Raw genomic sequence first — 13226 nt, 5'->3', positions numbered from 1 at the left:
AAAAAAGGAAGAATGAACATGGAGATGTACTTTAAAACAGGACATACCTTCTTTAGTGGGACCGTGCTCCGAAACCAGTTGTAGTCCGGGGAGATTTTGATGGCCCCCATGGTGGAGAAAAAAAAAAAAAGAAACCTCGACAGATCTGTGGGGTGGAGAGACGGATGAGTCAGGATCAGGAGGAGGACATTCTGCAATCACACAAAGGCGGCCTGTCTGCTATATCCTGCTTACATCTCTTATCTGACTAACAAGGCATGTGAGCAAGAGGAGGGAAAACAAAGCTTACTAATTACAAGTGATAAAGTAGATCAAAAGTTGAAAAAAAAATTATATTACATTGTAGTTTATGTAAATTGAGTTTTATCTACCTTTGCTGCTAAATATGTATTAAAGTTCTCAAAGTTAAAGAATATGTACACCCAACATTTCCTATTCCAGATGTGATCAGGAATCAATGATAAGGCTTGTCCATACACCCCCCTCCCCTACAGCCATTCACCGTGCAGATCAGTGTGCTGCTGTTTCTCCTACCCCAGCTCTTATGCAGCTGAGAACAGAGGGAATGTGATCTCTTATGAAAAGAGGGAGGGAGGGAGGGAGGGAGGGAGGGAGGGAGGGAGGGGGGGAGTTCACTCGTAATGCTGCCAGAACACTGTGCTGCCATACTGTATGTAGCCAATACTACTACTGTACATTACGGCACACACAGCAGCCACGTCCTATTGTAATGGAAATCACTTGGTTGGGGTAGCTTGGCTCAAATTAACAATTTAAAAAAGAAGAATTGCATCTGCCGAGGCGCTGCCCATTGATTTCAATGGGCAGGGGCGCATTAGGAGCCGTGTATACACTGCACCTAAAGACGCTGCTTGCAGGACTTTTTTTGACGTCCTGCCAGCGCAGCGCCCCAGTGTGAAAGCACATGGGCTTTCATACTGGGACTGCAGACAAGGCAATTTTCAGTAGCTTTACAGGCGCTATTTTTAGTGCTAAAAAGCGCCCCAGTGATCGCCCGATGGCAGTTTTTACTGCTACAGGGCGGTAGCTGTGTGCAGGATATGGAGAATATATACACACACACACACACACACACACACACACACACACACACACACTGGGAGATTTTCTTAAAAAAAAAAAAAAAAAATCTTCGATTCAAATCGAGTTTTTTTTTGGAAACCGCGTCGGTCCTGAGGCGCTGCGGGCATGAGCTTTTAGGCGAGGCCGCGGCTTCGGCCTAGTCCGTGGTGTCCGGCCTCGCGGACTAGGCCGAAGCCGCAGCCTCGCCTAAAAACTCATGCCTGCAGCGCCTCGGGATCGGCACGGTGAAAAAAAGAAAAAGATCTAAAAAAATCGATTTGCTTAAATTTTGAATCGATTTGACCTCTCAACTCAATTCAAAATTTAAATCGATTTTTTTTCCCAGCCCTAATATAAATATATTATAAAATAAATATATTATAAAATAAATATATATACATATATTAGGGCTGGGGGGGAAAAAAAAAAAAAAAATCGATTTAAATCTTGTATGTGTATATATATATATATATATGTATGTGTATATATGTATGTGTATATATGTATGTGTATATATGTATGTGTATATATGTATGTGTATATATATATATATATATATATATATATATATATATATATATATATATATATATATATATATATATATATATATATATATATAAACACAGTGGGGACGGAAAGTATTCAGACCCCCTTAAATTTTTCACTCTTTGTTATATTGCAGCCATTTGCTAAAATCATTTAAAGTTCATTTTTCTCCTCATTAATGTACACACAGCACCCCATATTGACAGAAAAAAAACCACAGAATTGTTGACAGAAAAACTGAAATATCACATGGTCCTAAGTATTCAGACCCTTTGCTGTGACGCTCATATATTTAACTCAGGTGCTGTCCATTTCTTCATCATCCTTGAGATGGTTCTACACCTTCATTTGAGTCCAGCTGTGTTTGATTATACTGATTGGACTTGATTAGGAAAGCCACACACCTGTCTATATAAGACCTTACAGCTCACAGTGCATGTCAGAGCAAATGAGAATCATGAGGTCAAATTAACTGCCTGAAGAGCTCAGAGACAAAATTGTGGCAAGGCACAGATCTGGCCAAGGTTACAAAAACATTTCTGCTGCACATAAGGTTCCTAAGAGCACAGTGGCCTCCATAATCCTTAAATGGAAGACGTTTGGGACGACCAGAACCCTTCCTAGAGCTGGCCATCCGGCCAAACTGAGCTATCGGGGGAGAAGAGCCTTGGTGAGAGAGGTAAAGAAGAACCCAAAGATCACTGTGGCTGAGCTCCAGAGATGCAGTCGGGAGATGGGAGAAAGTTGTAGAAAGTCAACCATCACTGCAGCCCTCCACCAGTCGGGGCTTTATGGCAGAGTGGCCCGACGGAAGCCTCTCCTCAGTGCAAGACACATGAAAGCCCGCATGGAGATTGCTAAAAAACACCTGAAGGACTCCAAGATGGTGAGAAATAAGATTCTTTGGTCTGACACACAGATAATGAAGGGGTGGCTTCACAACAACTCTGTGACTGTTCTTGAATGGCCCAGCCAGAGCCCTGACTTAAACCCAATTGAGCATCTCTGGAGAGACCTAAAAATGGCCGTCCACCAACGTTTACCATCCAACCTGACAGAACTGGAGAGGATCTGCAAGGAGGAATGGCAGAGGATCCCCAAATCCAGGTGTGAAAAACTTGTTGCATCTTTCCCAAAAAGACTCATGGCTGTATTAGATCAAAAGGGGCTTCTACTAAATACTGAGCAAAGGGTCTGAATACTTAGGACCATGTGATATTTCAGTTTTTCTTTTTTAATAAATCTGCAAAAATGTCAACAATTCTGTGTTTTTCTGTCAATATGGAGTGCTGTGTGTACATTAATGAGGGAAAAAAAGGAACTTAAATGATTTTTGCAAATGGCTGCAATATAACAAAGAGTGAAAAATGTAAGGGGGTCTGAATACTTTCTGTCCCCACTGCACAACCTCACTTTGAAGAGGAATATCTTTATGGCAGCAGCTAGCTGCCATAACCCCGGTATCTTCAGTGAGCGGTCTGGTTTCAGATAAAAGTGGTCTGTGCGGCGGATTCGCCGCAAGATCACTTTTAATCGGTGGCGGGAGGGGGGCCAACTTTATTGTTGTCTTAAATTTTTTAATAAAAAAAAAAAAAAGGGAATTTTCTCCAAAAAAAGTGCACTTGTAAGACCGCTGCACAAATACACTGTGACAGAAAGTACTGTAACGACCTCCATTTAATTTTCTAGGGTGTTAGAAAAAAATATATACAATGTTTGGGGTTCTAAGTAATTTTCTAGCAAAATAAAATAAATGATTTTTAACTTTTAAACACCACATCTCAGAAAGAGGCTCGGTCCTTAAAGGGGTTGCAAGCCCTCGTGTTTTTTTTTTTCATCTTAATGCATCCTATGCATTAAGGTGAAAAAACACCTGGCAGCCCCCCAGACCCCCCCCCCGTTTTACTTATCTGAGCCCCTTCATTCCCTCGGCGGAGAAGCGCTGTCCCTCTCTGCACGGGGTCCCGCCCCTTTGGACTGGGTAGATTGATAGCAGTGCAGCCATTGGCTCCCGCTGCTGTCAATCAAATCCAATGACGCAGGCGTCTATGGACACAAATGTTGGACTCGGGAGCGCGCCCCGAAAAAAAAAAAAAAAAAAAGTGTCCAATCTATCCGTCGCAGTCCCAATAAAAATCACTGATCGTTGCCATTACTAGTAAAAAAAAAAAAAAATAAAAAAATAAAAATTTTTAATTTAAATGCCATAAATCTATCCCCTATTTTGCAGACGCTACAACTTTTGCGCAAACCAATCAATATACGCTTAGTGACTTTTTTTTTACCAAAAATATGCACAAGAATACATATCGGCCTAAACTAAGAAATTTGTTTTTTTTATATTTTTTGGGGGATATTATAGCACAAAGTAAAAAAAATCTTGCTTATTTTTTAAGTTGTTTTTTTGTTTGTTTATAGCGCAAAAAATAAAAACCGCATAGGTGATCAAATACCTCCAAAAGAAAGCTCTATTTGTGGGAAAAAAAACTTCAAATTTTGTTTGGGTGCAACGTCGCACGACCGCGCAATTGTCAGTTACAGTGACGCAGTGCCGTATCGCAAAAAATGGCCCGGTCATTAAGGGGGAAAATCCTTTCAGGGGGTGAAGAGGTTAAAACTTGTAAACAAAAAGTTACAGATAAGGCCTGGTCAGTAAGTGGATAAGAAAAAAAAAAAAAAAAAAACACTTTAGTTATGTAAAAGATACAACCACACAAGGCAGAATTTCACCATTTTATATGCATTGGGCTCTTTGTCTTTGAATATAATTAATTGCAGGCCACTCATTAAAAAAAATCTAATAAGAGCTGCATATGTAAAGCAAGAATGAGCACAGAAGGCAGCCTACTATGGTCACAACAGGAAGTTAAATGCAGAAGTGATAAAATGTTCGAGAGGCGTTCTACTAAAGCACATGGCTACAACACAAGGGGTTCCACCACTTATCAAACGGCCACAAAATGAGCAGAGTTAACAGGAAATCTCTGGTCACAGCACACACTTTCATTATATAACAATAATACAATCGTTATATTTGACAATCCAATATAAGCTTCCTTGAAAAGTTGCCCTTCATGTTGGGAGTGCTGCCTGTTTGCTATCCGTCTCTTTCCACAACTCCCTTGAATCCCAGCATGCTTTGCAGCTTCCCCTCCATTTCTAAGGACTACATATCCCATGGTACCTTGCTGTCTGCAAGCAGTGATTTCTGTACTGACTCCGCCTCCTGACAGGCCTCCTCCCAGCACCTCGGTAGGTCAGAAGGTAGGCTCTGCGAAATGTGTGACACAGCAGTGCCTACTCACAGGGCATAGTGACTTGGTGTCCCAGAATTCTGGGATGTAAACATGGGAAACCCCAGGTACTAGGTTTTCATGCATAGACTGTGGAAACAAGGCTCAGATACTCAACTATGCAGGAAAACAAAAGAACTGGGAAACAAAAGAACTGGGGTGCAGAAAAATGGCAGCAGGTGCTCTGGAATGAGGAGTCAAAATGTGAAATATTTGGCTGTAGAAGAAGGCAGTTTTTTGGGGGAAGGGCTGGACAGCGGTACAATAATGAGCATCTGCAGCCAACTGTGAAGCATGGTGGAGGTTCCTTGTAAGTCTGGGGCTGCAGTCCTGCAAATGGAGTTGGAGATTTGGTCAGGATCAATGGTGTCCTCAATGCTGAGAAATACGGGCAGATACTTAGCCATCATGCCATACCATCAGGGAGGCATGTGATTGGCTCCAAATATATTCTGTAGCAGAAAAACTACCCCAAACATACAGCCAATATTATTACGAGCTATCTTCAGTGTAAAGAAGAACAAGGAAAGTGATGGTTTAGCCCCCACAGAGCCCTGATCTCATCATCATGGAGTCTGTCTGGGATGACATGAAGAGACAGAAGGATTTGAGGCAGCCGACATCCACAGAAGATCTGTGCTTAGTTCTCAAAGATGTTTGGAACAACCTACCTGCCGAATTTGTTGAAAAACTGTGTGCAAGTCTACCTAGAAGAATTGATGTTGGTTTGAAAGCAAAGGGCGTCACACCAAAGATTGATTTGGAGTTCTCTTCTGTTTATTTTTATCAATTAACATCATGGAAAGTAAATTAACACTTCTAAGAACACCTTGCTAGTACCGGGTTGGACCCCCTTTGGCCTTCATTCTTCATGGAATAGATTCAACAAGGTGTTGGAAACATTCCTCAGAGATTTTGCTCCATAGTGACATGATAACATCACACAGTTGCTGCAGATTTGTTGGCTGCACATCCATGATGCCAATCTCCCGTTCCACCACATGCCAAAGGTGCTCTATTGGATGAGTGTGGAGACCATTGGTTGGAGTACAGGGACCTCATTGTCCAGTGGTGAGATGATTGGAGCTTTGTGACATGGTGCATTATCCTGCTGGAAGGAGCCATCAGAAGATGGGGACACTGTAGTCATAAAGGGATGGACATGATCAGCAACAATACTCAGGGAGGCCGTGGGGTTTAAACGATGCGCAATTGGTACTAAGGGGTCCAAAGTGTGCCAAGAAAATATCCCCCCCACCATTACACCCCCAGCCTGAATCAGTGATACAAGGCAGGATGGATCCATGCGCCAAATTCTGACCCCACCATCTGAATGTCACAGCTGAAATCCAGAGTCATCAGACCAGGCAACATATTTCCAATCTTCTATTGTGCAATTTTGGTGATCCTGTGCGAATTGTAGCCTCAGTTTCCTGTTCTTAGTTGACAGGAGTGGCACCCGGTGTGGTCTTCTGCTGCTGTAGCCCATCTACTTCAAGGTCCAATGTGTTGTGTGTTCAGAGATGGTATTCTGCATACCTTGGGTGCAACGGGTGGTTATTTGAGTTAATGTTGCCTTTCTATTATCTGGAACCAGTCTGCCCATTCTCCTCTGACATCAACAAGGCATTTTCCTCCACACAACTGCCGCTCACTGGATATTTTCTCTTTTTCAGACCATTCAAAGAGTCCACAACAGCATGAGACAACACACAATATATACAACATTCTAGTGTGGCTGTACAGTGTGTCTAAATAGCGCAGATCATAGTGGGGTTCTCAGTCACCCTGTGCCCCTAATGGACGCAGGGTGATTTACACATAAGAGGGGCCAGGGGAGCTGGACACGGAGTCTCCAAAGCTCTCCAAGGTAAGCTGAGTTCCACAAACCCCCCACCCAAAGTGACTCCTGTCACAATTCCAAACTAAGAATAGGCAAGAGGGTGCACCAATGCAGACAGGAGCAGTAAGAGTCGCTGCATGTACCCGCAGCAGTGTCTCCAATCGATTTATATTTATTATTTATTTCAGGTACTTATATAGCGCCGTCAATTTACGCAGCGCTTTACATATACATTGTACATTCACATCAGCTTACAATCTAAGGTCATTCATACATACTAGGGCCAATTTAGACAGAAGCCAATTAACCTCCCAGCATGTCTTTGGAGTGTGGGAGGAAACGGGAGTACCCGGAGGAAACCCACACAGACACAGGGAGAACATGCAAACTCCAGGCAGTACCCGGAGGAAACCCACACAGACACAGGGAGAACATGCAAACTCCAGGCAGGTAGTGTCGTGGTTGGGATTCGAACCAGCGACCCTTCTTACTGCTAGGCGAGAGTGCTACCACTACACCACTGTGCCGCCCAGTTTACAGGTGACCACACTGCTGTTCTCACACACTGTGTGTAAGGGGATGTTTCTTTACTGACAAGAATCCAGGGTGGATAAAAAAAAAAAAAAGATTTTTTTTTTTTTTTTTTTTTTTTTATAATCAGATTTTTTTGATTTTTTATCAAATTTATTCTAAACTACTTCCCACCCGGCCAATGTACATAAACGGCCGGATGGGCGCTCTCTCCTGAGTGGACGTTCAGGAACGTCTCGCGGGATCGTGCCCACGCAGCAGCTCAAACCCGATGCGCTCGTGTCTCACGGACACGGCGCCTCTCTGATCGGCAGGAGGGCTCTGTGATTGGCCCTACTGATCACATGACGGCCGTGTCCAATCACAGCCGTCATGTGATGTAAACACAGAACCGGTTGCTAGGCAATCGGCTCTCCTCACACAGAAGTTGTCAGTGAGGAGAGGAGAGCGGATCGCTGCAGCCGGCTGCTGATCATTGAGTACGAATTTTTTTTTTTTTTTTTTTTTTTTTTTTTTTTACACACTGATCACCAACCTAGTGTCACCACACATGTCCCCAAAACACCTGTCCCCCACATATGTCCCACTAAAATCACATGTCCCAATGATTATCTGCACACATATGTCCGTGATCACCTGCGCACATCCATACATGATCATTTGCGTACATCTGTCAGTGTTCACACGAACCAGTTATTATACACTTAACGGAATTTTTTTGACCAAAAACATGTAGCACAACACAAAGAAGAAAATGTTTTTTTTCCCCCAAATTTCCGCTTATATCGCAAAAAATAAAAAACGGAGTCGTGAATAAATACCACCAAAAGAAAGCTCTATTTGTGCGAACAAAATGATAAAAATTTCATTTGGGTAAAGCGTAGCACAACCGCGCAATTGTCATTGAAAGTGTGACAGCGCTGAAAGCTGAAAATTGGCCTGGGAAGGAAGGGGGCGAAAGTGCCCGGTATTGATGTGGTTAATAAAATGCTTTTGGAGTAAAAATCTATCTAAAGATAGCTTTCTATTTAAGAAACATTAATTTAGTTTATTCAGCATGAAAAGAAGCTTAGTTGTGTAGCATGAGGCTGTATATTCTACACTATTTATTTACATTTTTGGTAAACTCATTCAATAAATCCAAGTTCTGCAAGCTGAGATAACATGCACTGCATTGAGGCATTCACACAATTTCACAGTAACCATGACGATGTCCGCCGGGCACCCGCGATTGCCGGGTAACAGAGCAGGACCGTGGATCTGTGTATGTAAAACACAGATCCACGTCCTGTCAGAGAGGAGACCGATGGTGTGTCCCTTGTACATAGGGACACCGATCGGTCCCCTCCCCCAGTCAGTCCCCTCCCGCCACAGTTAGAATCACCTCCCTAGGACACACATTAACCCCTCGATCGCCCCCTAGTGTTAATCCCTTCCCTGCCAGTCACATTTACACAGTAATCAATGCATTTTTATAGCACGGATTGTTGTATAAATGTGAATGGTCCCAAAAATGTGTCAAAAGTGTCCGATATGTCCGCTGCAATATCACAGTCACAATAAAAATCGCAGATCGCCGCCATTACTAGTAAAAAAAAAATAAATAAAAATGCTATAAATCTATCCCCTATTTTGTAGACGCTATAACTTTTGTGCAAACCAATCAATATATGCTTATCGCAATTTTTTTTTACCAAAAATATGTAGAAATATACATATCGGCTTAAACTGAGGAAATAATTAGTTTAAAAAAAAAATTGGATATTTATTACAGCAAAAAGTTTAAAAAAATTGTGTTTTTTCAAAATTGTCCCTCTTCTTTTGTTTATAGCGCAATAAATAAAAACCGCAGAGGTGATCAAATACCACCAAAAGAAAGCTCTATTTGTGGGAAAAAAAAAAATATGATAAAAATTTCATTAGGGTGCAGTGTAACATGACCGCGCAATTGTCATTCAAAGTGCGACAGCGCTGAAAACTGAAAAATGGCCTGGGCAGGAAGGGGGTGAAAGTGCCCAGTATTGAGGTGGTTAAAGTGGTTGTATACCCTTTTTTTAACCTGTAGGGTTTAGGAGATATTCACTTTGCATGCAGCCACTGAGGTCCGCGGTGCATGCGCAGCGAAAGCCCGGCAGACGCTGCCGGAAAGAAAACCTGCGCATGCGCAAAAGTGACGTCATTGCGGCTCCAGCCACTGACAGCGCTGGAGCCGCGAACCCAGAAGAAACGGTGAGGGCAAAATGTCAGCTCCCTTGGTGTGGACCGGGATGTGATACGGGAACCTCGTTCTAAGGTGAGTATTTCATAATGAGCTAGTATGCGGTGCATACTAGCTCATTATGCCTTTGCCTTAGAGGGTTTTTTGTGTCCCCCCCCCCCCCCCCCCCATGTGCCGGTATACAAGCACTTTAATACATCGCCACTGCATAGCAACGTAGTACAATTCCAGAACGCACCATAACAACGATGCTGTATGGTTCAGCTACCTGCGTCCTAGCAACCAATGACACAATGCATCATTGGCTGCTAGGATGATGGTGGTGCCTAAGGCCAGACAGCATCACCAGTTGTTAAGGTGCACCATAAAAATCAATGATGCTTTAAAAGCTCTGCGGTCTGCACCCTAGCAACCAATGACACATAAGCGGTTCACTGGTTCTTATTGTGCACTCAAACAACTAATGCTGTGCAGCCCAGCTGCAAATATCCTAGCAACCAATGACACACAGCAATACTGGTTGCTAGGGTGCATCATAACTACCAATGATGCTGTACAGCCCAGCTGTCTGCAGCCTAGCAACCAACACATAGGAAGGGGTTTATGTACTAAAAGCTGGAGTGTGCAAAATCAGGCTCACTTTGGCTACCATGCACAGCTGAACCAGATTCTGAGTGCTCCGGTTTTAGTAAATCTACCCCATAGTGTTATTGGTTCCTGAGATGCTGGTAGTCAGGCCACAATATTATTGTTTGCAACAACCAATGATGCTACACAGCTCAGCTGCATGCCCCCTAACAACCAATGACACCATGTGGCCTAGTGGCCGGTGTCCTAGCAAACAATCACACATAGCGTCTTTGGCTGCTAGGATGCTGGTGGTGGCTGTGCCAGACAGAGTCATTGGTTGTTATGGTGCACCATCACAATCAGTGATGCTATACTGCTCAGCTACCTGCACACTAACCAACAATGCTGTGTGGGACAGCTGCCAACATCCTAGCAACCAATGACACATAAGAGGTTCACCGTTTCTTATTGTGCACTCGATCGATGCTGTGCAGCCCAGCTGCCAATATCCCAGCAACGAATGACACCTAGCAATACTGGTTGCTAGGATGAGAGTGGTGGCAGCTGGGCCAGACATTGTCCTTGATTGCTAATGTGCACCATAATAACCAATGATGCAATGATGTTGTACAACTCAGCTACCTGCACACTAGCAACCAACGATGCTGTGTGGGCCAGCTGCCAGCATCCTAGCAACCAATGACACATAACATCATTGGTTGCTAGGACACTGGTGATGGCTGGGCCAGACGGTGTCATTGGTTTTTATGGTCCACGACAACAATCAAGCATGCTGCACAGCTGCCTTCACCCTGCCAACCAATGACACCGTGCAGCCCAGCCACCAGCATCACAGCAACCAATGACACTGTGCAGCCCAGCCATCAGCATCCAATGACTTTGGCTGAAAGGACGCTGGTGTAGCTGGGCCAGACAGCGTCACTGGTTGAACTGGTGCACCGTAACAACGAATGATGATGTACAGCTCTGCTACTTGCACCCTAGCAACCAAAGACATATAGCATTGGCTAATAGGACGCTTAGCCATTGTCACTGGTTCATATGGCGCACCATTTAAAAAAAAAAAAAAGCGGGGGGGGGGGTTTCGAGGAGGAGGAGATGGTGTACAGCTCTGTTACTTGCACCCTAGCAACCTCAGCTACTTGCATTCTAACAACCAATAAAGCTGTGCAGCTAAACTGAGTCATTGGCTGTAATGGAGCACCATAACCACCAATGATGCTGTATGGCTCTGACACCTGCACTGCTTGGGGCCAGGCCAGTGTCATTGCTTGCAACAACCAATGACACCGTACAGCTCAGCCGCATGCACCCTAGCAACCAATGACACAATGCCTCTTCACCACGTTGCGGTTACAGATGAAAAGGGGACCCAGAAGCCCTTCACCCTTGCCTATGGGGGGGGGTTGACCGATTATCGGTGCAGATGATATTAATTTTTTTTTTTTAAATTATCGGTATTGGACAGAAATGTACCGATATTGGTCCAACCTCCGCCCCCTGTCCCCGCTGCAGTGGGGCAGCAGAGAAAGGACATCGCTCACTGCCCGCCTCGCATCACCGCTGTTCCGCCCCTACAGCAGGGCCGCAAAGGCTCAGGCGAGCAGAGATATAGTTACGTCATTTCTCAACGCCCGCATGTTTACCCACTCGACGGGGGGGGGGGGCAAGCCGCATCAGGGCGGCAGGCGACGGGGGGGGGGGGGCAAGCCGCAGCAGGGCGGCAGGCGACGGGGGGGGGGGGGGCAAGCCGCACCATGGCGGCAGGCGACGAGGGGGGGCAAGCCGCACCATGGCGGCAGGCGACGAGGGGGGGCAAGCCGCACCATGGCGGCAGGCGACGGGGGGGGGGGGGGCAAGCCGAAGCCGCACCATGGCGGCAGGCGACGGGGGGGGGCAAGTTACACCGGGGCGGCAGGCAACGTGATGTACAGTACCTGATATCGGCCTGATAGGCGGCCAGAAAAAAAAAAAAAAATACTATACTCGGTCGACCGCTAGTATAGACACAACAATCCGCTTTCCAAAACAGTGCTAAAAACGTAGGACATGGAGACCGTTTATGCAGCACGTTGCATTACGCCATAGTGCACCTCAATGTGCAGGGAAGGAATGTGGCGTCAGGTTCAATAAAGTTAAAAAAAAAAGAAAAGCTGTTTTTTACAATGCAGCATGTGTAGCATACGCACATTATGGGCACCTTATATGAATGAGCCCCCTGAGCTGACCTATCAGTAGGACTGGTGAGCCCATCACCCCCCTCACATCCACAGCTCACACTGTATACACACAGGAGGACGCTCTCCCCACAATTTACCTCCCGGGCTCCGGAGCTCCCTCTCCGCTCCTCTCACACCTCCACCACCCGCTTGCTCAACCGGGCCGCCTGACGTCACGATCATATGACCGGGGCTGAGGGGTGGGCGGAGCGTCCTGTCACATGAGAGAGATTTACTTCCTGGCTGCGTTGCTTGAAACGTCGCCATGGAAACCAGAATGTTCTCCACTTCCTGTTATGCTCAGTCTCCATGTGTATCCAATGTTGTGTGCTCCTTTCCTGATCTCCCCACCCTACCTGAATAAAATTATTCTTATGATAATAAAGTATATATCTATATATGTAGCACTAACTCTCGGTGGAGCTGCTGGTTTAAGCGGGCTGCTACCTTCACTCTCGATACCTCTGTTTCACCGGGTCTAGGTTCCCGTTGAGTTTACCTCTGGACGATAAAAGCACCAACACTTGAGTACGTTTTCAATGCTTTATTGAACCAAGTAACGAAGGAAGTAGCAGGAAAGAGGCAGGAGGAGAACTGCAGGGAAGCTCAAATACCTTTCCTTAGGTTTCTTTAGAACATCCTTTGAAGTTAAAGTGGTGTTCCGGCCGAAATTATACGTTTTAAATAAAAATACCACTATAATACACAAGCTTAATGTATTCTAGTAAAGTTAGTCTGTAAACTAAGGTCTATTTTGTTTATAGCAGTAGTTTGTTATTTTATAAACTTACAGCAGGCCGTGACCATCTTAAGTGTGGGCATCTGAAGCCAGACTGTATTTCTTCCTGGATCCCGCACATGCTCAGTGCAGCACAAGCAGTGTAATAGGTTTCAGGTCA

General features: G+C 44.8%; 1 protein-coding gene across 1 annotated transcript in view; it reads right to left on the bottom strand.

Annotated features, from left to right (window-relative positions):
- SPG21 (SPG21 abhydrolase domain containing, maspardin) overlaps positions 1–12561 on the bottom strand; it is a gene marked incomplete in the record, with an annotated part of 46655 nt that extends 34094 nt beyond the window's left edge. The window contains 2 exon segments of the mRNA XM_073618347.1: positions 48–145; positions 12426–12561. Coding sequence (XP_073474448.1) covers positions 48–145; positions 12426–12510 — 183 coding nt within the window.
- Between the last annotated feature and the right edge of the window lie 665 nt (positions 12562–13226).

Source organism: Aquarana catesbeiana, linkage group LG03 (assembly GCF_042186555.1).
Source record: "Aquarana catesbeiana isolate 2022-GZ linkage group LG03, ASM4218655v1, whole genome shotgun sequence".
NCBI lineage: Eukaryota > Metazoa > Chordata > Amphibia > Anura > Ranidae > Aquarana > Aquarana catesbeiana.
The sequence above is the reverse complement of the archived record's forward strand: the minus strand, read 5'-3'. Positions and strand labels throughout refer to the sequence as shown.